This window comes from Sphaerodactylus townsendi, linkage group LG15 (assembly GCF_021028975.2).
Source record: "Sphaerodactylus townsendi isolate TG3544 linkage group LG15, MPM_Stown_v2.3, whole genome shotgun sequence".
Lineage (NCBI taxonomy): Eukaryota > Metazoa > Chordata > Lepidosauria > Squamata > Sphaerodactylidae > Sphaerodactylus > Sphaerodactylus townsendi.
This window is the reverse complement of record NC_059439.1, coordinates 13551420-13576444: the sequence shown is the minus strand read 5'-3', so window position 1 is coordinate 13576444 and position 25025 is coordinate 13551420. Positions and strand designations below refer to the sequence as shown.

At 45.2% G+C, this 25025-nt stretch overlaps 1 protein-coding gene across 1 annotated transcript in view; it reads left to right on the top strand.

Annotated features, from left to right (window-relative positions):
- The window catches only part of SP6 (Sp6 transcription factor), a 40534-nt gene extending 17358 nt beyond the window's left edge, over positions 1–23176 (top strand). Inside the window, exon 2 of the mRNA XM_048516872.1 lies at positions 21275–23176. Within this exon, the coding sequence (XP_048372829.1) occupies positions 21312–22415 (1104 nt within the window). The 5' untranslated portion in view covers positions 21275–21311 and the 3' untranslated portion in view covers positions 22416–23176. The remainder of the gene's footprint in view (positions 1–21274) is intronic.
- Positions 23177–25025: the final 1849 nt, after the last annotated feature.

Below are 25025 nucleotides of genomic sequence, written 5' to 3'. Positions count from 1 at the left end.
CACTGTATCTAGATATAAGAACTCGCTCCTCATGCAACTTAGGTCCAAGCCAAGTGGGCCCAGTGGTGTTGCTAGCATCACAGAGAACATGTGGATCAGCTTGCTCTTAGCCTCCAGTGCAGTGTCCCCTGGGAACCAAAGCAATGTCCCCTGGGAACTTCCCCCGTGAGTTAAAGGGCTAGTCTGCTCTTGCCCAAGTCTGTGGTTAAGGATACATGTGTAGGGTTGTCAGCTCCAGGCTGGGAAATACCTGGAGATTTTAAGGGCGGAGCTTGGGGAAGGAGGGATTTGGGGAAGCAAGGGACCTCAGCAAGGTATATTGCCATACAGTTTGCCCTTCAAAGTGTCAATGTTCTCCAGCATAACTGATCACTATCACTTGAAAATCCTAAGTGTAATCCGAAGAGATCTCCAGTCATCACCTAAAGACTGGCAACCTTAATGCGCATACCTGGAGCAGACAGTAATCTAACCTAGATAATAACTACCCACTGTTGTCGTTTTTTGACATAATCTGGCTTTCACATGTCAGTCTCTGGGCCCTGCAGAGAAACCAGACTCATATTCACATTTGGGCTTATTTTTCTCACACATGTCATAAAGCAGTTCTTACTTTATTTGGTTTGCAATAGAAATATAAAGCCTACATTGAGCAGAATACTTCTTTGCATCCTAAGTGCCTTTCATTTGCTTTCTCTTCATTCTTACCACTTAGTGAGATAAAGAGAACAGGAGCCTCATTAGGGCCAAAAGTTGCCCTTTTTGGCCATTTCAAGGGGGAAAAAATTGTATGAGGGAGAATTCAACTTCCCCCAACATCTCCCAAACCCAAACTCGGTCTCCACATACCTGCTTTTTAAGAGCTGATTCACCAAGTTCTCAGCATATCGTATGGTTTGGCCCTAGCAGTGGAAAAACATTCTCATGTCTACAGCAGGAGAGATGCTCTAAATTTCCTGTATGGAAATACATCTAAGGGTTCCTGTATGGAAATGCATCTAAGGTCCCATATATCTCATCTTAGCTGTTCCCTGTTGACTCACCCAAGCAAGCAAAGAAAATTGACTAATCACTTTTCAGAACCTCACAGAAAGATGAAAGGTGAATTCTTCCTTGCCTGGCTTAGGTGAGTGCATCAAAGGGTAAGGCTTTTTAAAAAGAAAATATAAAGCTCCCTCTGTGCACATACCTGGGGTCCTTATATGTAGTCTTGGAACTCAAATTACTAATCTTTTTTTTTTATGATCAGGGTCTGCTAGGGCGATTCCACAAACAATTAAATGTCTTTACGTGAAATTATGTTTGGCAGGTTGGGGCTTACATCACGTAATACGAGGAAAGGATCTTCAGGCTTGATTTTTCTAGGGTTTCTGGTTCCACCCAGAATTGGAAGAATTTCTGAGGAGATTGCCCGTTGCTCAGCCCACATGAGAAACAAGAATGCCACTGATGGGCACCCAGTTTGTGGGAAGAGAATATCTGTAGAGCTGTTTAGTTAACACGGGAGAGAGCCAGCGTGGTGTAGTGGTTAAGAGCAGGTGGATTCTAATCTGGAGAACCGGGTTTGATTCCCCACTCCTCCACCTGAGTGGCAGAGGCTTATCTGGTGAACCAAAGATCTGTTTCCATATTCCACCACAATCCTGCTGGGTGTCCCTTGGAGGCTAGATCCCAGTTCTCTCAGGACTCTCTCAGCCCCACCTGCCTCACAAGGTGTCTGTTGTGGGGAGAGGAAGGGAAAGGAGCTTGTAAGCCACTCTCCTTACAGGAGAGAAAGGAGGGATATAAATCCAAACTCTTCTCCCTATACCCAGGAGTTGTGCTATAGCATTGAGGTTGCCAGCTCCAGGTTGGGAAATTCCTGGAGATTTTGGGATTAAAACCAGGAGACCAGAATTCAGGGAGGGGAGGGGCTTCAGTGGGGTATAATGTCATAGACTCCACCCTCCGGAGCAGCCATGTTTTCTAAGCGGAGATTGAAGTCTCCATGAGTCAGGAGAATTGAAGTTATAGCGTTTGTTGGAGTTCCAGACCCTACCTGGAGATTGGCACCAGGGTTGGCCAACCAACCAAACACTTTTAATTTGATACCTTTTAATCACTATATAAATCAGAAGCAAACATGAGATTCACAAACTAAAGCAACGAATATGAGGATTTGACCTGTTTCATCCCAATGAGCAACCACTGTTTGATCAACGATCAAAAAAAGAGAGGTAAGAAAAAGAATACATGGCTGGTAGACACGGCATCCAATCCTAAATATGTATATATTTTCCAGAGGGAGGTATCAACCTTGCAGCATGAAACACATATTATTAAATCAATAAACCACTTAAGAACATAAGAACTAGCCTGCTGGATCAGACCAGAGCCCATCTAGTCCAGCACTCTGCTACTCGCAGTGGCCCACCAGGTGATATCAGTGATATCAGTGATATCAGCATTCAAGTGATATCAGTGATATCAGCATTCAAGTGATATAAAATGATATCAGCATTCAATATGAAGGAAAAAGTAACTATAACAATATTAACTTCCTTTAAATATTTTTATTCCCTATATAGGAGATCAGACACTAGAGTGTTACTAACAAGCTACCTACTAAAGAAAAAATGCCCAAGTTTCAAGATTAAGTGTTACATCTGCTTGTACATTTACTAATTCTCTACTATTCTACAAAAAATTAATTATTGTTCACATTCCCAGTCAGATTTTCCAATTACTTCAGTGAGAAAAGAACATAAGTTTATACTTTATCCTAAAATTTATTATTCCAGTGCATTACAAACAATTCCCATTTCTCCATACATCTATTGTTACCAGGATCTCAGTCTCCCATAATATTAATTTTGGCATTGCTTTAAAATCCTGTATTGCTTATAACAATTTTTATCAGTGGAAGTGGGTGTATTTTTCTCCAATATGCAGCAATACATACACAGATATTAATCTTCAAACCCAGTTTTTTTTAATAATGGCCTAACAGGCTATTGAAAAGTAGCTAAATACAGTGTACAGCAGATAGAGTAGGAACTTCAGCAAAGCTTAATAATGGTAGGGGTTGGATTCCAGCAGTGATCATTCTTGTGAAAATAGAGGGTTTACAAGCACGGCCCAGTTTTCATCTATGAAAACGCTAAAGGATATGTAATCTTAAACACTATACTTATTTACCCAGTATATATAAAGGAATTCCTATGATAGCAAGAGTTTCCCCTAGGAGTAGGGGCCAGCAGTCAGGAATGATAGCTAAGTCAGGGGATAATGATTCTAGTTTGGTGTTATTTCCAGAATGAAACAAATCGCAGTTACAGCTGTAGTTTAACCTCTGGAGGTGACTCTGCTATAGGAGCAGTAGCGAAAGCAGGTTAGCATCTCTAAACCACAGTTTGTATGTTTGAATGAGCAAACCGTACTCTGAGTTCCAAAGGCTAGTTAATGCAAAATGTGGTTTGGGGTGATATCTGAACTGAGCCAGGGCAATTGGCAATGCCAGACTTCATCCAATGCTCTCACGGCTATCCTACGCTGAGTGTCCTGGTTACCTGACTTGAGTGGGGAGGCAGCAGAAAAAATATTGGATAAGCACAATGCTATCACACTTTGTGAGTTCAAGGTTGATTTCACATGGAAGTTCTGCTCTTATTTGGCCTTCAGACTGATGCGGAATAGAATGGGGGGGGGGGGTCAGAGCACCACATGATGTCATCCCCTAATCATCCATTTTCATTCCCATCGTTCAATCTTTCCCGAGCTATTTTCATTGGGAAAATATAAGGAGAAAGGTGCATACCTTATATCTGCCCCAAAAGGATTAGAAACTGCAATCTATTATTATAACAGAACTGCACAGTAACAATCTAATGGTTGCTGTGTTTTAGAAAAAGTTTTCCGAAGCTCTTCATTGCCTCTGGGGAGAAATGGCAGCTGTGGAGCTGAGGCCTCTTCCACACATGCAGAATAATGCACTTTCAATCCACTTTCAACAGTTGCCTTTTGTGGCCATTTCGCAAACCTGGATTTTACTGTGTAGAATAGCAAAATCCCCTTTCAAGCCATTGTGAAAATGGATTGAATGTGCATTATTCTGCATGTGTGGAAGGGGCCTCAGGCAAGTAAAGTGGAGGGGGGGGGGGCTGCCATGTTGACACTCTACTGATACTGCGAATGCCTCTGAATTCTCAGCAGCAACAAGTGCATGGAAAATTATCAATGTATAGATTCAGCTGCAATTATAAAATTGGTAATATTTGGAGGAGATCTATGGTATTTAGAATTCCTGGGGTTCAGTTAGTAAAATCGGAGAGCCATTCCTCAGATTCTGCTAATATCAAAAGGCGTATGTTCACACCCATGTGTCTTTGGACTCATTAGCTAGCAGCTTATGGGCTCCATTGTCCATCTCAGTGACTGGTATTCCCTGCATCCCCATCTTGCTGTGTTTTGTCCCATGTTGGCAGCATCTTCTTAGCACGCCACATCTTCTGTGAAAAACTATATCTTTTTCGCACCTTACCTTATCCTGTATTCTGAAGCCTGTGTATTCATGGTATTTGAAATATTACTCCATTCAGTTGGCTGTTGGACAAAGTTAGAGGTGGGTAGCTGCTAGATGGCCAGTTGTAGGTGAGATCATGCTACTGCTGGTTGTGACTCACCACACCAACTGATCATTAGAATAATCTGCTTCTAAAGATTTTCTAAACTGGTCAACTCTGGCTTCGGAAATGTTTGGAGAGTCTGTAAGGGAAGGTCAGTGCCTGGGGAGGGCACAGTTTGGGGAAAGGAAGGAGCTGAGTGGAAATGTGATGGCACTCTAGGACTTCTCTTTCACCTAGCCTCTGTGGTATACCATAGAGTCTGCCCACTGAAGCTGCCATTTCTTCAAGGGGGACTAATCTCTGTAGTCTGCAGATCAGTTGTCATTCCAGGAGAACTTTAGGCCCCACCTTGAAGTTGGTAGCTCTAATTAGAAGTGGAAGAGAGGCAGCTTCCTGCAGTCTGAAAATCATTGCTTTCTAGGTGCTCAAGTCTAGCCATCATGAAAGCTCAGCGGAAGTGAAATCAAGTACATGAATGGATTTTAGTGCCTTCTGTGGTAATTAGTTACTAGCAAACAACTAGAAATCTGAGAATTTTCAAGCAGTGCTAACATTATTTCATAACTAGGCAAAGCGGGAGGGAGACAAAGAGGAACCTAGTTGTAGTCAAAGCTCAGATCCGGAATCTATGGTATAAAGTAAACCCAGCTGTTGAGCACATGAACTGTTCTTCCCTGTGGTGAGACCCCACCTCACCTAGGAGTAGAGGCAGAGGCTGCTGGTAAATGTCAGATTTTGGCTTCAACACCATTCTTTTCCAAACCTGCTTGGTTTTCTTTTCTTTTCTTTTCCAAAACGGGCACATGATTAAATGTGCTCCAAACACTACCCGCAGAGCTTAGCAATTGACTCCTGCCTCCTTACCTATTGTAAGGTCACTTTAAAAAAATGATGTGTTGTGTGTGTCGAAACATTATCAGCATAGAATTAGAATACACTGTCCTTGCAGTGTATTACATTTAAGTTGTGGCGATGGTGCGTCCTTTCTTACCCATATGTATTCCTGATTCCATAAATAAGGATTCCTTGAATCCAACATGGAAGGCAAGATGGCAAGATGCCATGGCAGAGAAAATATGGGAAGTTCTGAGTGCAAGTTCATGGCTCTTGCCATTGTGAAAACCCGTGTTTGATCTCTTCGTCTGATAGGGGGAAAACTCTGTATTCCTTACATTCAGGAAAAGGTGTTCAATAATAACTGGAGACTTTGGGGTCAGAACCTGAGGAGGGCAGAGTTTTGGAAGAGGATGGACTTCAATGTCAATGTAATATAATGCCGTAGAGTCCATTTTTTCCAAAGTGGCCATTTTTTCCAGGTGAACTGATCTCTGTCCCCTGGCAATCAGTTGTAACAGCAGGAGATCTCCAGCCACTACCTGGAGGTTGGCAGTTTCAGAAGTTGGTGATATCGATTGGCCAACTGGCCTCCTGGGATCTCATGGAACGCCTTGCTAGAGAATGTTAGAACTGACTAAGCATCCTATCTGAAAATATATTTTCACATTCAGCTGTCATAAACTGACATTTTTCATGGCCCCACAAATCCTGAAGCTGTTCAGAATTTCAAAACATAGCGGTGGCTAATGACATGTAAATACCCTCAAGGAAACAGATGACTGGTAGCATACCAGTTGAATGCTTGAAAGTACAGTTCCCAATGGCTCTCTGGAGAAAAAGGATGATTGTTTTCCTGAGTAAACATGTATAGAATTAGGTTGCATGTCTGAACTGTAAACATGTCCAAAGTTTGGGCTTTTCCGTGCAGTTTATTTGAGGTAGCATGCTGCATAGTTTGACCAGAATGGCCTCTGCCCCGGCCTTCTCCTGACAGACTGAACCCAGGTGCCCTTGTAAAGGTAGTTCCTGCATATAAGATGTCATGTAGGTTTTGCCAGTGCTGGTTTTGGAAATTCCTGGAAATTTGGGAGTGGAGAGGTTGAGGTTTGGGGATGGGAAGGACCTCAGTGGGTATAATGGCATGCAGACTATCTTCTAAAACAGCCATTTCTTCCAAGGGGACTCATTTGTGTTGCCTAGAGACCAATTGCTGTTCAAGGAGAATTCTAGGCCCTAACTGGAGGTTGACAACCCAAATTGTCGGCCTTCCATTCTGGTGGGAAGCCTCTCATTGATTTTCACTGTTACCTGATTGATTGTCACTGAGAGCAGCAGTGGCGTAGGAGGTTAAGAGCTCGTGTATCTAATCTGGTGGAACCGGGTTTGATTCCCAGCACTGCCGCCTGAGCTGTGGAGGCTTATCTGGGGAATTCAGATTAGCCTGTACACTCCCACACACGCCAGCTGGGTGACCTTGGGCTAGTCACAGCTTCTCAGAGCTCTTTCAGCCCCACCTACCTCACAGGGTGTTTGTTGTGAGGGGGGAAGGGCAAGGAAATTGTCAGCCCCTTTGAGCCTCCTGCAGGAGAGAAAGGGGGGTATAAGTCCAAACTCCTCCTCCTCCTCCTCCTCCTCCTCTTCCTCTTCCTCTAGCCTGTACACTCCAACACATGTCAGCTGGGTGACCTTGGGCTAGTCACGGTTCTTCTGAGCTCTCTCAGCTCCACCTACCTCACAGGGTGTTTGTTGTGAGGGGGGAAGGGAAAGGAGTTTGAGTCCTCTATGGGAGAGAAAAGGGGGATATAAATCCAACTCTTCTTCTTCTTCTTCTTCTTCTTCTTCTTCTTCTTCTTCTTCTTCTTCTTCTTCTTCTTCTTCTTCTTCTTCTTCTTCTTCTTCTTCTTCTTCTTCTTCTTCTTCCTGCCATTGCTCTCAGTGGTGGCAGAAGAAAAAAAAGCCACCAGCCTCTGTGCTGGTGCATTACTTCCAGTGGCAATAGGAATCTGGATTGTACTTGAAAGTGATGTAATGCCATTGGTGATATCACTAACATCAAATGTCCCTAAAACTGCCAGGTTCCCCTTGGCCACTGGCAGGGGGTAGGCGTGGGGTTGCCAGCTCTAGCTTGAGAAACTCCTTGAGATTGGTGAGAGGGAGTGAAGCCTAGGGAGGGCAGGTACCTCAGTGGGGTGCAATGCCAAAAAGTCCACTCTCCAAAGAATCCATTTTCTCCAGGGGAGCTGGTCTCTGTAATCTGAAGATGAGGTGTGAACCTGGAGGATCCCAGCCCCACCTGGAGGCAGGCATCGCTACATGCCCCTCTCCCCCACCACATCTTCCACTGGGAAACAGGATTAAAAACACTCACTAATTTCTATTAATTGCCAGTGATAGGGAAAAATAAGGTGGTTCGGTAATGATGTGGAGTTGCCAGTTCTGGGTTGGGAAGCATGGGCAGGACAGGGGTTGGGATTTTTGCAGGCCAACTTTCAAAGCATCCATGTTCTCAAGGGGAATGGATTTCTGTTAGCTGGAGATCAGTTGTAATTCTGAATATCTCTAGACACCCCACAGAGGCAATCCTGTGAGGCTCAAATCGATTTCCAAATCACACAACTTTTGCTCGTCTCATCTAGTTATAATGTTTTAGCGTCAACTTTTAGGCGCACAGGACAATTAACTGCCAAGCTTTTATTTTGGAGGTGATAACATCCTTAGTCTCAGGCTATAAATGTGAGCTCCCCAAACAACAAATCATTAGCCAGTTTCCCTCAGAAACTTGACCCTGAGACATTGTTGCTCTTTTTTCCTCAAACATTCACTATGCTAGCCTCTTTTACAGTAAAAAAAACAGGGTGAGACTTCCAACATTTTCTGAGAAAGGATTATCATAATTTAGCAGCCTGCCAATAGGTAAGCACAAACTGTCTCCTTAAATGTATTGTCAAAGGCTTTCACGGCCGGATTCAACTGGTTGTGGTGGGTTTTCTGGGCTGTGTCGCTGTGGTCTGGTGGATCTTTTTCCTAACGTTTTGCCTGCATCTGTGGCTGGCATCTTCAAAGGTGTATCACAGACTTCCCTCTGTGATAACACCTCCTAGCAACCACAGATCAGCAGCCCAGAAAACCCACCTATCTCTTAAACATTGACTGATTTAGCTTGGTTTACTTTTTGCTCTGAAACTAGGCACAGATCCTGTAAATGCTAGTAAGCAGCACTCAGTATGGTAGCTAGTCCTGTTAAACTGGATACAGGAAGTTCACCTTAACAGAGTACGGTCTGGGGAACCCCTGGATCCCATTGCAAGGGGGCACACAGTAGCCAGAAAATGGAGGAGCAAAGAAGGCAGGACTTCCCAGCAGCCAGAGAGGTATCAAAAAAGCAGATCTTGATTGGGTAACTCAGCTATGAGAACTGTTTTTCCATGAGCACTACCATGTGGTTAAAGTAACATTTAAAAGATATAACTGCACATGTGTCAACCAAACATGTATCTTTCTCCTATTAATTGGTGTCCCTGTCTCTCAGAGAGGAGTTCATTCCTCAGCTGGAAAAATGCAGTGGGTCATTTAAACATAATCTTAGCCATATGGGAGTTGCTTATGAGACAGGAGCTCCCACACAGCCAAAATAATGGTGCAAAGGCCCCTAAATTAACATCTGAAGAGGCAGAGGCGTATCTAGGAAAATGTAGCCCAGTGCAAAAGCTGGGTTCCCCCCCCCCCCCCCGGTATGGGCAGCTGCCCTTTCCCACCACGACCAAACTACTTTTTTTGCACCAGGTCTTGAAATCAGTGTATGGACCCGGGGGGAAGGAGGAGGGGTGTGCGGGCTATTTTCCACCACCCCCCAAGTGACTAAATGGCCACAGCCTGGGGACGTTTGACCCCACATGTCCCCCTGGACTAGTGATGGCAAAAATTTTAGAGACCAAGTGCCAGGGGCGGAGTGAGGAGAAACTATGCCTGGGGCATGTGTGCGCCCTGCACCCCTGCCATGCCCCCATCTGCCCTGCCCTGGAACGCTCCGAAACATCCCACCACACTCCCAGAATGCCCTTGCCATGCCCCCGGGGCGTGCGCCCAGTGCGTTACACACCCCTTGGCGCTATGCCACTGCTGAGTGCCCAAACTGGAGTGATGGCACATGTACCCACAAAGAGGGTGGAGTGCCTCCAGTTTGCATGCACAGTTGGCACAGGGGGGCGGCTCCCAAAGCTTTGACTAGATACAAAGCCTCTTGTGGTATTTCTAGTTCTAGTGTTTCCAACTTCAGCTGCTAGTGGGACTACTCATGTGACAGGTCGTTTATAACAGATAGTTGTGCAATGATCTGCTCCAGCTCAGAGACTGTGGAGGGATTTGACTGGTTTCTCCTTGGATTTGGTTTAAAATTTGATGCATCTAGGAGATTTTGCTGGTGCATAACAATCTAAGGAAGGTCACTGATTCTGTCCCCAAAGTTTAGATTCTGTAACATGTTAGATCCACACTGTTGTGAAGGACAACAGGATAGTCCTCAAGGGTTTAACACAAATTTATTTACAGCTAACAATAAGACTAGTTAGAACTATAGTTAGAACTGGAAACAGCTACACAGAAGCTCTCAGTCTGGACTCTTCTAAGTCTCAACTACGACTGCTTTTGCCGGATCTCTTAACTCCCACCCATTAATTCAAATCCTTAAAGGCACACATCACCACACACACACACATGCACACTGGCTGTTGTCACAGGCGGTGTTTAAACTCTACAGCTTGGGGTCCCCAAACTCTGGCCTGGGGGGCCAAATGTAGCCCTAAGAGGAGCATTTATCCGACCCGCCAGGCATGCGTGATGGCTCCATTCATGTGCAGTGGGGCTTGAGGGAGAGGGAGAACTGGCTAGCATTGTTGATTGCAATTACATGATGGCACCCCCAAATCTCCATGAATTTTCTGACCCAGAGTTGGAAACCTTACATGTGGCAATGCCTGCTCCGCCCTTCCCTCTCAGCTACTCCATGTGTTGCTCTCAGGCTTTCTGTTCCGCCTCACTCCCATTGGCATCAGCCAGGCTGGCCGAATGTCCTTCGCTGGCTGCTAGGAGGAAAAGAACCCAGGAAGATACCTGATCCTGGGTTAGATGGAATGCTTCATTGGGAAAGTTCTGCTTTTTTTTAACAGGGGAAGGTATTCCACAGCCTCCCCAACAATATTTGGAGCCCACCCTGTACTTGACGTACTTTGGTCACTGTTCTAAAAATAGACCATGACAGAAAGGCTGAAAGGTGAAATCAAACATTTTACAATCATTTGTGCATAGGAATTTGTTCATAGTTTTTTTTAGTCCGGCCCTCCAACAGTCTGACGGACAGTGAACTGGCCCCCTGTTTAAAAAGTTTGGGGACCCCTGTTCTACAGGGACCTCATTTGTGTCAAGACTACTGTGTGGGAGAGGTGGAGCTAGTGCTTTTCCCTTCTACCCATTATCTTTTCTTGAACTGAAATAATCCAGGAGAGTATTTGCCCCATTTTGAACAGCATGTGCACAGACTATACCACCTGTGCTCACACAGAGGCAGAATAATGCACTTTCAATCCACTTTCACAATTGTTTGAAAGTGGATTTTGCTGTTTTGCACAGTAAAATCCAAGTGCGTTGAAAGTGGATTGAAAGTGCATTATTCTGCATGTGCGGAAGAGGCCAGAGACGTGATGAGCAGGCTACAGTGTAATCTTTTATTAGGTCCCCTCTTGAGAAGCGAATTTCTTTTTTCAGAGGAGTGGATTTTGCAGATCAACTCCTGAGGAGTTAATTTCAAAACTTAGGGCACGTTTGCCCTCCTCTATTATGCATTTTCGTTATAGTGATTGAGTCACATTTTGGAATTTGGGAGAAAGCCATAAACATCCTGTGGGATGCTCCATCAGCTCTGATCCTATCAGCGTTGATCCTATCAACTTTTGTACTACGTACAATCGTGGATGGGAGCCTAACACACAGAAGGTGTTACGCATGGAACAGCCGCCCCCTCGTGTTTCTGCCTCTTTACCAAATAGTATCCCTGTCAGCTTTAACATCTTCCCTCAAGATTAGAATGGAAACAAGCTGTGACTGGCCCAAGGTCATCCAGCAGGTTTCATGTGGAGGATTGGGGAAACGAACCTGGTTCACCAGATTAGAGTCCAGCACTGATGTGGATGAGTGGGCTATCAAACTCCAGTTCTTAACCACAATACCAGGCTGGCTCTCAAAAGAATGGGGGAGCCAGGGAGGATGCTATTGCTACAAGGTTATCCAAAGTGGTGGGAAGTCTCTCCCCTTTAGAGTGGGGAAATTGCAGAAGCAGACTCTTGGCTTAGTTAGAGGCCGGGCATTGCAAGACCTTGATTGACTATGCCAGTGGTGGCGAACCTTTGGCACTCCAGATGTTATGGACTACAATTCCCATCAACCCCTGCCAGCATGGCCGGGACTGATAGAGTGTGATCCATAACATCTAGTCTCTCCCTACTGAACTATATCTGAGAGCCAGCTTTTGCAAGAAACTCTCAGGAGAGTGAATGAAGTTTAACCATTTTAATTAAGGGATAATTAAGGGGTAATCGTTTACAAAAGCTCATATTTATGAATTGCTATTTTTCATTTTAAAAAAACAACCTGTGTTTCCCATTCTGGAATATGGTCTCTTAGAACCTGTGTGATCTAGCAAGTTGAATGTTGGGGTAGAAAGATCGGGGTTCAAATATCTGGTTGGGACTTGAAGCTCGTTGGGTGATTACAAGCCAGCCATTGACAACCTAACCCAGGGCTTGACAAATCCCAAACGCTGGGTCACCCTAGTGCCTGGAAATTTCACTGTGGTATTTTTAACATTTTTATTGTTACAATGTTCTCAGTGGAAGTACACTGGGTTGGATCCAGCCCTTTGAAAAAAAGGAGGAAGGTGCCCTTTTTGACCTCCAGAAAGGCTACACTGGGGATTGGCATCAACAAAAGATTAAAGCTATTATAAGGAGCGGAACAGGCTGAGGTTGAGTGGAAAAATGGCTGAACCCAATGGAAAGCTCATTATTCAAATTCACATCAGAATATTTTGGTCATCATGTAAAAATAGTTTAAAGTAGGTCACTATGTTGGGTTTCAGCAGCAGAGCAAGATCCCGTAGCTCCATAAAGGTCAACTGATTCCCAAGGTTTACGCTTCTGAGAGTTAAAGATCTCTTTGTCAGATACCTTGTTAACGATGACAAAAGAAGGTTTGATTCTCATTGGTTTGTACTCTGGAAATCTTGTCGGTCTTTAACATGCTACTGGAATTGAATCTTGCTCATATAAATAAGTGCCCATTAACTTCTTGTCATTAAAATCCCTTAAAATGTTTCTAAAATGTTTTCCAGTTCCCTTCTCCCTTTTACAATAATTTATGTCTGCACTCATCCCCTCGAAACGATTCCTGGCCACCATAACTGTTTTTCTTTCTTTTTTCTTGTTTTCGAGTTCTGTGTTAAATCAATGCTTTGTAGCCTCATGCGGCAATGTATACTCCTCATATATTTGATGCTTCAAAGATTGCCCCCCCCCATAAAAGAACAAACAGAGAAATGCTGCAAATAAAAAGGCAAGAGGGAACAGAGTAAGCTCAGAAAATGCACTGAGGAGGAAATTCAGGAAAGCAGCGAAGCATGGGAAACGCAGCAAATAGATCGCACAGCAGATGTCTTCAAAACATTTCAGCCAAAGAATTGTTTTAAAATGTTTTGAGGCTGGAAAGAAAACGTTTGGGGGTAAAAACAATTCTTAACTTCCTGGAAGAAACGTTTTCTTTCCTGCCTCAAAATGTGTTCAAAGGTTTGTGCAGATTGTTTACCACTCAGTGGTGTACATTTCTTAACCAGCTGTTTCCATAATATTCACTTAAATGAAATACTCTGGCAAAACTTTAAGCAATTTGGGAGAAGTTAGGGTCACTATCCACTCACCATAAGCCGCGGGGTCACCTCTTTAAAAGCCACGGGGGTCCTGGACGCTCCCCACATCTCCGGCGCTCACTGCGCGGCTGCCAGGGATTTACCTCTCTCCCGCCTCCTGGCTGCGCGGCAAATTAGCTCAGCTAAAAGAACAGCTTTTTAAAACCCAGCGGGTGCTGCTTGAGGGTTGTGGGGATTTCCTGACTTGTGGCGGCTGATTAGCTGTGACGGCGCAGCTCCACGGCCAATCAGGAACAGGGGCGCCATCTTGTTAAGTGGGGTGTCCCCACGTCTAAAAGTCTCGCAGCGTGTTGATGGCGTGACCGATAACCGACATCCAGTCGAAGTCCGCGTCTTCACGTCTCAACTTGTTCAAAGCCGATGCGAGCAAATGGAAATGTTGGCGCTGGCGAATGAGGAAGTACAAAGTGATGCGTGCAAAGCTGGCTTCTGCTTTCACTTCCAAACACTGCTGATGGCGTGTGTCTCCACAGAAAGCGCAGCCAACGATTTACTACTGGCGTCAGCATGTGCGGCGATCTTAATAGAGGGCTGTTAAGCCTCTTTGATGGCGTTCGCACTCGCGCTTCGTGCGAACCTATCATAAACAACCTCTTCCCAGCCAATCACACTGGAGACCCGCCCTCGGCTGGCGCCGCACCGTAACTCATGATGCACCGTTAGAGCGGCCAATCCCGGGCTCCATTCCCCTCATTTACGCGGAACTCCGCTCTTTGCTGCCAGCGTTATTTCAAAATTGCAAAAGCGTGTAGGGGAACAAATGTCTCCGTGGTCAGAAGCCGCGGGCTCGTCTCTTGAAAATTCATGGCGGCGTTGCAGTTTAGTGAGGTAAGTGGGTAGTGGCCCTTAGTGTAAGACTAGAGGTTAACTTCTTGCCATGAAGATGACAGATACAGTTTCCCTTATACGTATTTATATAGCACAATACTGATGTTGTAATGTTAATAACATTATGAGAAACTACAAAGGGGGTGGGGTTAGATTTTGTGGTAATGATCATTTAAAAATTTGGTCTTTAACATACAAATCTCTACAGTCTGAAAAATGAGTCGGGCTTCCAAGTGGTTTGGGCTGGCTCCTAGAACCAAAGAATATTTGTCAACCTCCTTCACAAAGTTGTCGTGAGTGGTAAATATAAGGCCATGCCACCTTGACTGGAGAACCAACATAACATGTTGGAATAGGACAGGGGTCCCCAAACTACGGCCCGGGGGCCAAATGTGGCCCCCTGAAGGCATTTATCCGGCCCACCAGGCATGGCGGCGATGGCTCCATTCATGTGCAGTGGGGGCTCGAGGGAGAGGAGGAACTGGCCCCAACGGCCGTTGATTGCAGTTACATGATGGCACCCCCAAATCTCCATGAATTTTCTGACCCAGAGTTGGAAACCTTACATGTGGCAACGCCTGCTCTGCTCTTCCCTCGGCTACTCCATGTGCTGCTCTCAGGCGTTCTGTTCCGCCTCACTCCCATTGGCATCAGCCAGGCTGGCGGAATCGCTCGCTGGCTGCTAGGGAGGAAAGAACCCAGGAAGATACCTGATCCTGGGTTAGATGGAATGCTTCATTGGGAAAGTTCTGCTTTTTTTTTTTTACAGGGGAAGGTATTCCACAGCCTCCCCAACAATATTTGGAGCCCACCCTGTACTTGACATACTTTGGTCACTGTTCTAAAAATAGACCATGACAGAAAGGCTGAAAGGTGAAATCAAACATTTTACAATCATTTGTGCATAGGAATTTGTTCATAGTTTTTTTTAGTCCGGCCCTCCAACAGTCTGACGGACAGTGAACTGGCCCCCTGTTTAAAAAGTTTGGAGACCCCTGGAATAGGATGAGGGAGACCCACATTCAAATATCCACTCTGCTGTGAAGCTCACTTGAGGACCTTAGCCTATAAATTCACTTTCAGCCAGTGATGAAGGGAGGGGGAACTGTGCCCGGGGCATGAACTTCCCACGAGCGCCCTCACCACCCCCAACACACCCTGCCCTGCCCCCAACATGCCCCCGAAATGCCCCTTCCTTCCCACATAACTGCAATGGCGGCATTCGGGGAGAGCTACCCCAGATGTTCCCATTGCAGCTACGCTTCTGCTTTCAGCCTAACCCTAATTCACTGTGTTGTTATGCAGACAAACTGGAAAAGATGAGAGCCACGGACGCCATGTTGAGCTCCTAAAAGCAAGATTGGACTATATGTGTAATGGGTTTTTTAAAAAGGTATACAAAGAGATTCTTAAATAGCAGAGTTGCACAGTGGCAAAATAAAGATGTACAGGATGGCTGAGTTGCTCTTGTATAAAATATACTTTACTAGCTTAAAAGAGGAAAGGGTTACATGATAATAAAACAACAAGCTATTCTGCTCTTACATATTTACAGTAGAAAACTACATCTTTGCAGTGAATTTGCTAACTAGCCTTGTAGCTTAGAACAAGTGTGGGCAAACAAAGGAAAAGGGTCAACTTTATAACCTCGGATATACGAGCTTGCTAACATGTAAGCAATGGTGATTTACTGACCAATGGCTAATCGATAGATTAGGTCATAAAACAGTGACCTCACTAACTTGTTTACATACAAACAGTTAACTCTTAAGTAGCTGGATGAAGAGAAGTGGATGTGACTGGATTGGGAATGTTAGAAACACAAGGGGAAAAGTGATTGAGCTGGGCAGATTGATGCTTAAAACGGCAACTGTGCGCTGCTGCTCCTTCCAGTAAGACTGGTACAATAGGATTTCCAAAAAAAATTGTGCCCAGTGAGGTTAACTGGAATGACAGTGTTCGGAAAGATATTACCCTTGCTAACAGCTTGGAATGTCTGTTTTGCTATTAGGTCGGTGGGCACCGTGACGGTTTGTAGAAGCTTTTAGATTCTTAAAACACCCCTTAATTTTTGTTTCATTCCTTTGGTTGGCAGGCATCAAACCCTTATTTTCTTCTTGGGGGTGGGGAGTCTGCAGATAAGTACACAGCAGATCTTTCCACCAGGAAAAGGCAAAGAGTTGCCTTGTCCCAGCTAAGTGGGCTGGAGATCAGATGAGATAATTACTGTTATCTGCCTCTTAGAAGCTGTCGATTAGAGGGTCTGTCTCTAAGAAAAGCTTTTGAAGAAAAGGAGGATAAGCTGTGTTTAAATCTCTTTCCCCACCCCGCACTTTACCACAGCAACCTCTGCCACCAGGCTTTTTTATTTTTAAAAGGAAATCTGCCATGTGTACACTACACAGTTATACCTGCTTTGAATCTGTTTGAAGTGTCGTGACTCCTATTTAAGGGGAGAGGTATACATTTCAAAGCACTATTGATATGCTTCGGAATACAATCACCCAAATTATTTTTTATATATATAAAGCTGTGCTTCCGATTAGGATTCAGTGGATTCTAAAAAGCAGCTTTCAGGTGACCTTTTAAAGTCTACACTTAAAAAATGGGTGTACATAAATTTATGAAAATAGTAATGTGAGATATTTATTACATGAATGCACTCATCAGAATTTTAGACTGGTTACAGCCTACTGTCGAGGGTCTATTTGATAGCAATTCCAGATCTGTGTAATGGGTGAAATGGCATCTGTGGTATTGCTTGTGTTGTGCAAATGTACTTCCCAAATAATCCCTCTGTCTGACAGGATGCCAGTTCATGCATTTATAACCACATCATAGCCACCCTGGGTCATGTGGATCCAGATATGCTGTCGGGATTTCATGCTTGCAACCCAATTCCCAGGTAAACCCAGGTCCAATTCAGATTGGCATGCTGACATGCAGGGAGACGCAGCTTAGGTCTTTTGCCTTGTGTATTCTTCAAACTTTAAATAGTATCTTGGTGCTACTTTTTGCCCTGTTGGGGAAATCAAGTGTTGCCCATCTGTGCACTTGTAGGCCCGTACTGGTTGCATAGTGACTCCCTGAAACATTTCAGGTCAGAAACATGGTATGGGCTAGGGGAGGGAGGATTAAATCCTCACCACCACCACCACCACCACCACCCATGAGTCCCGATCTACACTAGGCTTGTGTATGACTGGGAATTGCGTCCTAGAGCACATCTGACTAAGCTTGCCATTTGCCTGCCTGTAGTGGATAAATCTGTCAGCTCCAATCCCCTGCCCTTAAGAAACTGAGAACGGTGAGAGGAAAAAAATGGCCAGAAAATGGCCTCCTTATTGACAGTCTAGGAATTTTTGCATGTCTCTATGGTCTTTACCAAAGATAGTGGAAAACTGATAGAATGCCATAATTCCATCCTCCCCAGGCACTGCCTTCAAAATCTCTCAATATTTGCTGAGGCATTACAAGCAACCCGGTCTCACTGAGAGGTCCTAGATGGACAGGTGAGAAACACAAGGACTTTGTAATGTGTGGCTTGGCCCTTTAAGCCAGTAATAAATAAGTCCCTCATTTAGACTTGTGTATTTTAATAGCATCAGAGGTGCAACTTGCTGTGTCAGATGCTAGAGCCCTGCACTCCATTGGAACTCTTAGAAGAACAGAGACCTCCATGTTGCAAGACTGACCGCCTGGGCCTCAATGACCCACAGCTGAAAACCTCTTTGAGTTCCTTCTAAGATCAAATATCTAGGTTGCTGCTGTTCCCAGTCATTGCATAACTAATGTCAACCATCCCCTAGCACCTAACATCTTGCAGTTTTCTGGGGAATGATGTGTCACGGGTAAAATTACAGAACAGGATTTACCAGTAGATTGGGCCCGTGTGGAATAATTGGGGCAAGTTACGAATGACTGTGGGCCTCGCAAGAGTATTGTTCTTGAATTACCAGGTTCTTGCTGCTCCAGACCTGTGCTCCAGAACAGCACTTCACCCTCCTGGCTGTTCATCAGCGGCTGGAGTCACACATCTTCAGTTTTCTTCTCTCCATCAGCAGTATTCAATGGCTGAACGTGTTTTGCTATACGTTAAGCCTGCAGTCACCATCCTAATGGGAGTCTCCAGGCTAGACACCTGGTCCTCTGTCCTTTCTGAGCCCCCCAAGCAAGCTATTATTGAGCTTTTCATCTTCCATCGGGAAAACATGTTTATTACTTTGAAACAAATGAAACAAACATGCCTCAGTTGAATGTCATTTTAATCATGGTCACTGCCTTTGATGTCCATTGTACACCCCTATCCAAGTTGCGTCCGGGGCACAGATCCCCAGGTACTTCGCCCTGCATACTGATTTTGTGTTCCCCTGAGGACTTACCAACTAGTTACTATAGCTATACTCTGTCTGCCCTGTGCCTGTCCCAAAGCTTCTTGCTCCACATTGAACTCTCCTTGTGTTTTTCTGGCTACACGCGAGGAAGAACCCCAACTATAGCAGCCATGTTCACCTGCCTCTTCTTCCGGGTCATAGAGGTCACCGCATTCTTCTGCCTCTTAACTTAAAATTTAAAAGATTTTAAACATTTGGTTTTTTAAAAAAAAAATCATCCTTGTTTCTATACATCGATGGAATGACGTAATTAAAATTAGGGGGGAGGTGTTCTCCCGATCCCCGGAAGTGTGGGGAAAATTTGTGTGGGGAGAGGGAGAGGCAGACCCAAAGCAAGTCCCATGAATGTCAGGTTGCTTGGTTCTTGCTGTGCAGGCAGGGAAGGAACCGACTTGCCCTGCTCTCTGAAGACCCAGATCTTTTCCCATCTGCTATGAGGTGTGTGCGGTGGCGTGGAAAAAAGGTGTCCATAAGAAAAATGTCTGACCCGATAGGAATGTCAGATCCCAAGTCTAAATATACAGATCCTAAGTCTAAATTCCTGGAAAAGCTGTTATCTGACTGCAATGAGTATACAGACTCGGAGAAAATAGGATCGCTCTATTTGATATTGACCCTTGCATTTATGCAGAAAGATCACTTTTTGCTCCAGCTGCAAAAAAGATGAAGGCTAGATCAGCAAGTAAAGAAGGTACTACTTCCCACTAACAGTTTTAGACAGCAATTTTATCTATCCATAGTTTGCTATGTTGTTTTATGTTTGCATACAAATATTTTTTTTTTCTAAAATTTTTGCAGGCCTGTATATAGAATTGTCTGTTTTTAAATGCATTTCTTCTTTTCTATGTGCGCACATATATAAGATTTTATATTGCAATGGTCTATGGCCGTGCTGGCAGGGGCTGATGGGAATTGTAGTCCATAACATCTGGAGTGCCAAAGGTTTGCCACCACTGGTCTATGGCGACCTGTATTGAACAATGGCTGGTTATGGATGAGAGGGCAGCACTCTTCAGTCCCACACGAACTGGGAGACTTTCAGCCACATGCACAGGAAAGACTCTGGTTCCAATAGTCTGCAGTGGTGATGGGAAATGCTGTCAAGTTGTGACTGACTTATGCTGACCCGTAGGGTTTTTAAGGCAATAGGCAAACTGAGGGGGTTTGCTGTTGCTTGCCTCTGCATAGTAGCACTGGATTTCTTTGGTGGTCTCCCATCCAAGTATTAATCAGGCCCCACCCTGTTTAGATTCAGGATCTGGCAAGTTAAGGCTAACCTGGGCCATCCTGCTAGAGGCAGGCAGAGGTGTATCTAGGAAAAATGTGGCAAAATATGAGCTTTCAACCCCACCCCCACCACGTTTGGGCGGCTGCCCTCCCCCGCCATGGCCAAACAATGGTTTTTTTGCACCAGGTCATCTCAAAGTCACCATCAGAGTATGGAGCCAGGGGCAAGGAGGAGGCGTGTGGGGGTGATTTTCCGCCCCTCACGTGACTAAATGGCTACCCGGGGACACTTGGCCCCATATGTCCCCCTGGGTGGTATGCCCCTGTGCAGTTGCTGGAGTATCCCTATCCCTGTGCATATTGGAATTTTAATTTATATACCACCTACCCGGAGGGCTCAGGGCAGTATATAATAATTAAACATAATAAATAATAACATACCAATACAGTAGGACTAAGCATAGTAACAACATCATTAACAGTAAACCCTAACAATAGTCCAACATCAGCTTAATAAATACTTAATATTTCTATATCAGGTTAACAAACTTGTAACATAATCAACATAACATTTCGTACATCATAATAATAGCAATATCATCATAACAATAGCAATATCATAGCATTGAAGTATTACAACATCATATCCCTATACATGCTCAGAAACTGACTTCAACAGACCTGTAGGGTTTTCAAAGCGAGAGATGAACAGAGGAGGTTGAACAGCCCCTCTTCTTCTCGCCACGGCTTTCCCCTGAAAACTTTGGCTGCAATCTATAGTAGAGGAGAACATCTGGGGAAAAAAGGATTTCAGAACTCCATGAAATGTCTAGATCAGTGATCAAAACCCACTTATTTTTCGCAAAGTGCCAACATGGCAGTTTAACCTGAATACTGAGGTTTTAGTTTAGAAAAAATGGTTGGCTCCGAGGCACACGTTACTTGGGAGTAAGCCTGGTGGAAGTTGATGGCTTTGCTTTGAAGCAACCCTGCAACTCTTCCAACGGGTGAATCGTGACCCTAGGAGGGTTTACTCAGAAGCAAGCAACCAAGCTTACTCCCAGGTAAAGGATCATGCTTTAGTTCTTCGCATGAAAATCAGTGGGATTTAACAGCACTTTACAGGGTTACCTACACTGCTTCCCCACAACTAGGTCTGAAGTTTAATGCTTATAATTGAGCCCAGTGGCCCAGGACAGCCTAGATGTGGGGGGGGGGGGCAACTCTGTTTGTGTGTGCCCACAGAGAGGGCTCTGAGGGCCACCTCTGGCACCTGTGCCATAGGTTTGCCACCACTGGTCTAGATCCACCCTACAACATGGGCTTGGGTGGAATGGAAAGGGTTAATTTTTCTTGCACAACCCTGTTTTTGTCTCACAGTCATTTGTCTTTTCTTCCCTTTCCCTGTGCAGGTGTGTCTGAAAACATACCCACCACTGGAGTTTGGCAATGCTTACAGCCGTCTGTGGTTCTCTTGGCAACCAGTGCTCAGAGACACCCCGTTCCTCCCCAACCCACCTGGAGCTGCAGCCGTTGCAGACCTACCAGCCACATACTAGCCCTGAGAGTGGGGGAGACTTCCCATCTCCTCTGCAGCCCACGGAACTCCAGCACCTGCCTATAGCTGGACCTGATACCGAGTTTTTGACCAACCCTGGCTATGAGCTGCATGGGTCTCCGAGGTTAGACTTGGACGGAGACAGCCAGTTGGCCCCCGGCTCGTACTCCAAGCTTCTACAAACAGCACCAGATATGGCTCACCACTATGAACCCTGGTTCAGGCCTACACATCCTAGTAACACCACTGAAGACACTGGTGTCAATCCATGGTGGGATCTCCATGCTGGATCCAGTTGGATGGACCTTCAGAGTGGTATCCAGCCACCAGGCCACACAGGTGGACTTCAGCCAGCCCTGGGTGGCTACGGCTCTGCAGAACATCAACTCTGTGGCCCACCTCACCACCTCTTGCAGTCAGCACCGCACCTCATGGGCCAGGAAGGGGTCAAACCCCTTGATTCTACTCAGGAGCCTCATCCGCTGGAACAGGCCGGGGAAGTTAGTGGTCGGCCAAAAAGCTCCAGGCGTTCGGTGAGCCGGAGTTCTGGTCAGGCTGCCTGCCGATGCCCCAACTGTCAGGAAGCTGAAAGGATAGGGCAGTGCCCTGACAACTCTAAGAAGAAGCACCTCCATAACTGCCATATTCCTGGTTGTGGCAAGGCCTATGCCAAGACGTCGCACCTGAAAGCTCACCTGAGGTGGCACAGCGGGGACCGCCCCTTTGTTTGCAACTGGCTCTTCTGTGGGAAACGCTTCACTCGTTCTGACGAGCTGCAGAGGCACCTTCAGACCCACACAGGAACCAAGAAATTCACTTGCCCTGTTTGTAACCGAGTCTTCATGAGAAGTGACCACCTCACCAAGCATATGAAGACACATGATGGGGCCAAGGAGGAAGCTGAAGGAGAAGCCAAAGTTGGGACAGAGCCCCCAGCCAAAGTCAAACGGGAGCCTGATGGAAGCTGTTCGAGTGGCATTTCCCAACCCAACTGAGCCTTTCTTCCTCGGCGAGGATGTCCCCTTTCCGTCTTCCTGTAATGGTCATTCGTGGCCTATTGACTTGTCCACTTTGCTCAGGGCTCTGGGGGTTGTCACAGCCTGTGGACCTGAATGAGACTCTGTCCTTGAAACGAGAAGTTATTTATTCTCTGGGAGGAAAGTTTTATGTTGTGGGGAAGGGCCAAGCCCTTCAGCAGCTTTGGGGAGGGTCTTCTCATTGAGTTTCTCTTTGGGAAGTATGGGAGGGATGCTTTTTGAAGGATTGTTGCTGAAGTAGGTTGGGTTAAATTTGCAGATCTCAGTGGAGGGATATGGGTCTTACCTGTCTCCGTCTTGAATGATGGGTTTATTAGAGTCTGTTATACGCAGAGAACACACAAGGGCATAAATATTTGGTGGAACCTAATTCTTTAGTTCAAGCTTGTAGAGAGATTTGTGGGTTTGGAGCTGACCATCCATTAACCAGTCCCCATCCCAGGTTTAGCAGGCAAGATAGCTGCTATCACTCAGTTTCCATTGGCTGAGTGTCTTTTCTTTGAAGAGTGTAGGATATCATCTTAGGCTTGATCCTAAACAGTACTATCTTGTGCTGTTCCCAAAGCATCTCAGAACCTAAACCTTATTAGTTGCTATGGATGTTCTCACAAGTCACAAGTTAGGAGCAGTAGTGGCGTAGTGGTTAAGAGCAGGTGCACTCTAATCTGGAGGAACCGGGTTTGATTCCCCGCTCTGCTGCCTGAGCTGTGGAGGCTTATCTGGGGAATTCAGATTAGCCTGTGCACTCTAACACATGCCAGCTAGGTGACCTTGGGCTAGTCACAGTTCTTCTGAGCTCTCTCAGCCCCACCTACCTCACAGGGTGTTTGTTGTGAGGGGGGAAGGGAAAGGAGTTTGTCAGCCTCTTTGAGTCTCCTTACAGAAGAGAAAGGGGGGATATAAATTCAACTCTTCTTCTTCTTCATGTTAAAAGTACCCTTGTGACAGGAGGGTACACTTGTGAATGGGGGTAATCAGGTCCATGGGTTAGATCCAGCCACCTTTTTTGCTCCATCTCACCCAATTTTCCTTCTTAATCCGGCCTCTATCTCACATGAGTTTTGTTCATGCTGGTCACTTGATTAACATTTGATGAATGAAAAGGCCTCCCTTTCGTTTATCAACGGAAAAATTGATTGGATCCAAACCTATATCACACAGATTAATTTAACACCAACTATGGGTTAGTTTTAAATTCTGCTTTTGATCAACATGGAAAGTGTACGGTTGATAGGGTCTTGGGGAACATCAGGAGATTTTTGAAAGCAGTAATTGAGGAGAAGGGAGTTTGACGGAGGGGGAATTTGGAGAGGGTGTGATGTCACTTATGGGTGGTTCTCTGGACATTTCCTGTAATCTCTAGAGCATCACTAAGGAGCCCATTTTCTGGCCATTTTTTCTCCTGTTCCTCAGTTTCTGAAGGGAGGCTGTTTGCAACAAGACCTTCCAAAACACGTGTTTGCAGCTTCTAATGAAAATGAAGCATTCAGGCTCCCAGGCTGGGAGGAGTGGCCTTTCCTGATCTGGAAAAAAAATAAGTAGAGAAACACTGTAATGTGAATGTTCATAACAGGGGTGTTGGAGACACTGTAAAATTTTAGATGAGACTGCCCATCTGGCCTGTGAAAATGCTCCAAGAATTGCAAAGTTGAAAACTAATTAAACGTATACATATATAGAGAATTGTGTTTATGAAGCTGACGTTTATGTCTCTGTGCGCTGTGCAATCACTCCAACAAAAGGGTGTGGAACAGAGGTATTTGTCGGGGTCACACTTGATATTTGCTAAGGATTTTTATACTGTTCGGAGCCTGCGGCACATAGCGTGACACAGGCCAACAATTATTTATAGCCACTGGTGTTGTGTAATATTGTGATGCTGCATCATGGTGTGCACCCAGAAGTGATGTCATGGCATCACATGACACTTTATAGAGAACTGGGAAATGCATAAATCATCATGCAACACCATGATGTCACTTTGGGGTAAACAATCAGTTGTAGCATCATGGTCTTGCACAGTACCCACTGGGAAATTCTTAGAGTGTCGCTGATGCCATGAAGTCATTTCCAGGAATGGGTTGCGATTGACACTGGTTTCCACATTCTCTGCCCCTGCCATGCTCCTCGGGGCTGTCGGCTCCAAACCCTCAATCATTTGCATTGATATGGATGTGGAGATGTGGAACGTACATACTGGCGTGATCCAATTTTTGTAGCAAGCTGATACACCAAAGATTCTATGAACTTTAATTTGCAAGCAACACTGATGCCCCTCCCAGCCCCTCCCAGTTCATGAACCATCACTGCACCCAACAGCTACCCTTATTGGAACAAAATATTCCTAAATTAAGATGACTGCTTAGAATCTGGCCTGACACTAAATGTTATATATATAATATTTATTATTACGGCCTTTTGGCCAGCCAAGACACTATATGTTGCATTTGAAATCCCTGTCCCATTCACACTTCCTTTTATTAGAGTGGCCAGGTAGGAGTATTCCCCTATGGCCGTGGTGGCGAACCTTTGGCACTCCAGATGTTATGGACTACAATTCCCATCAGC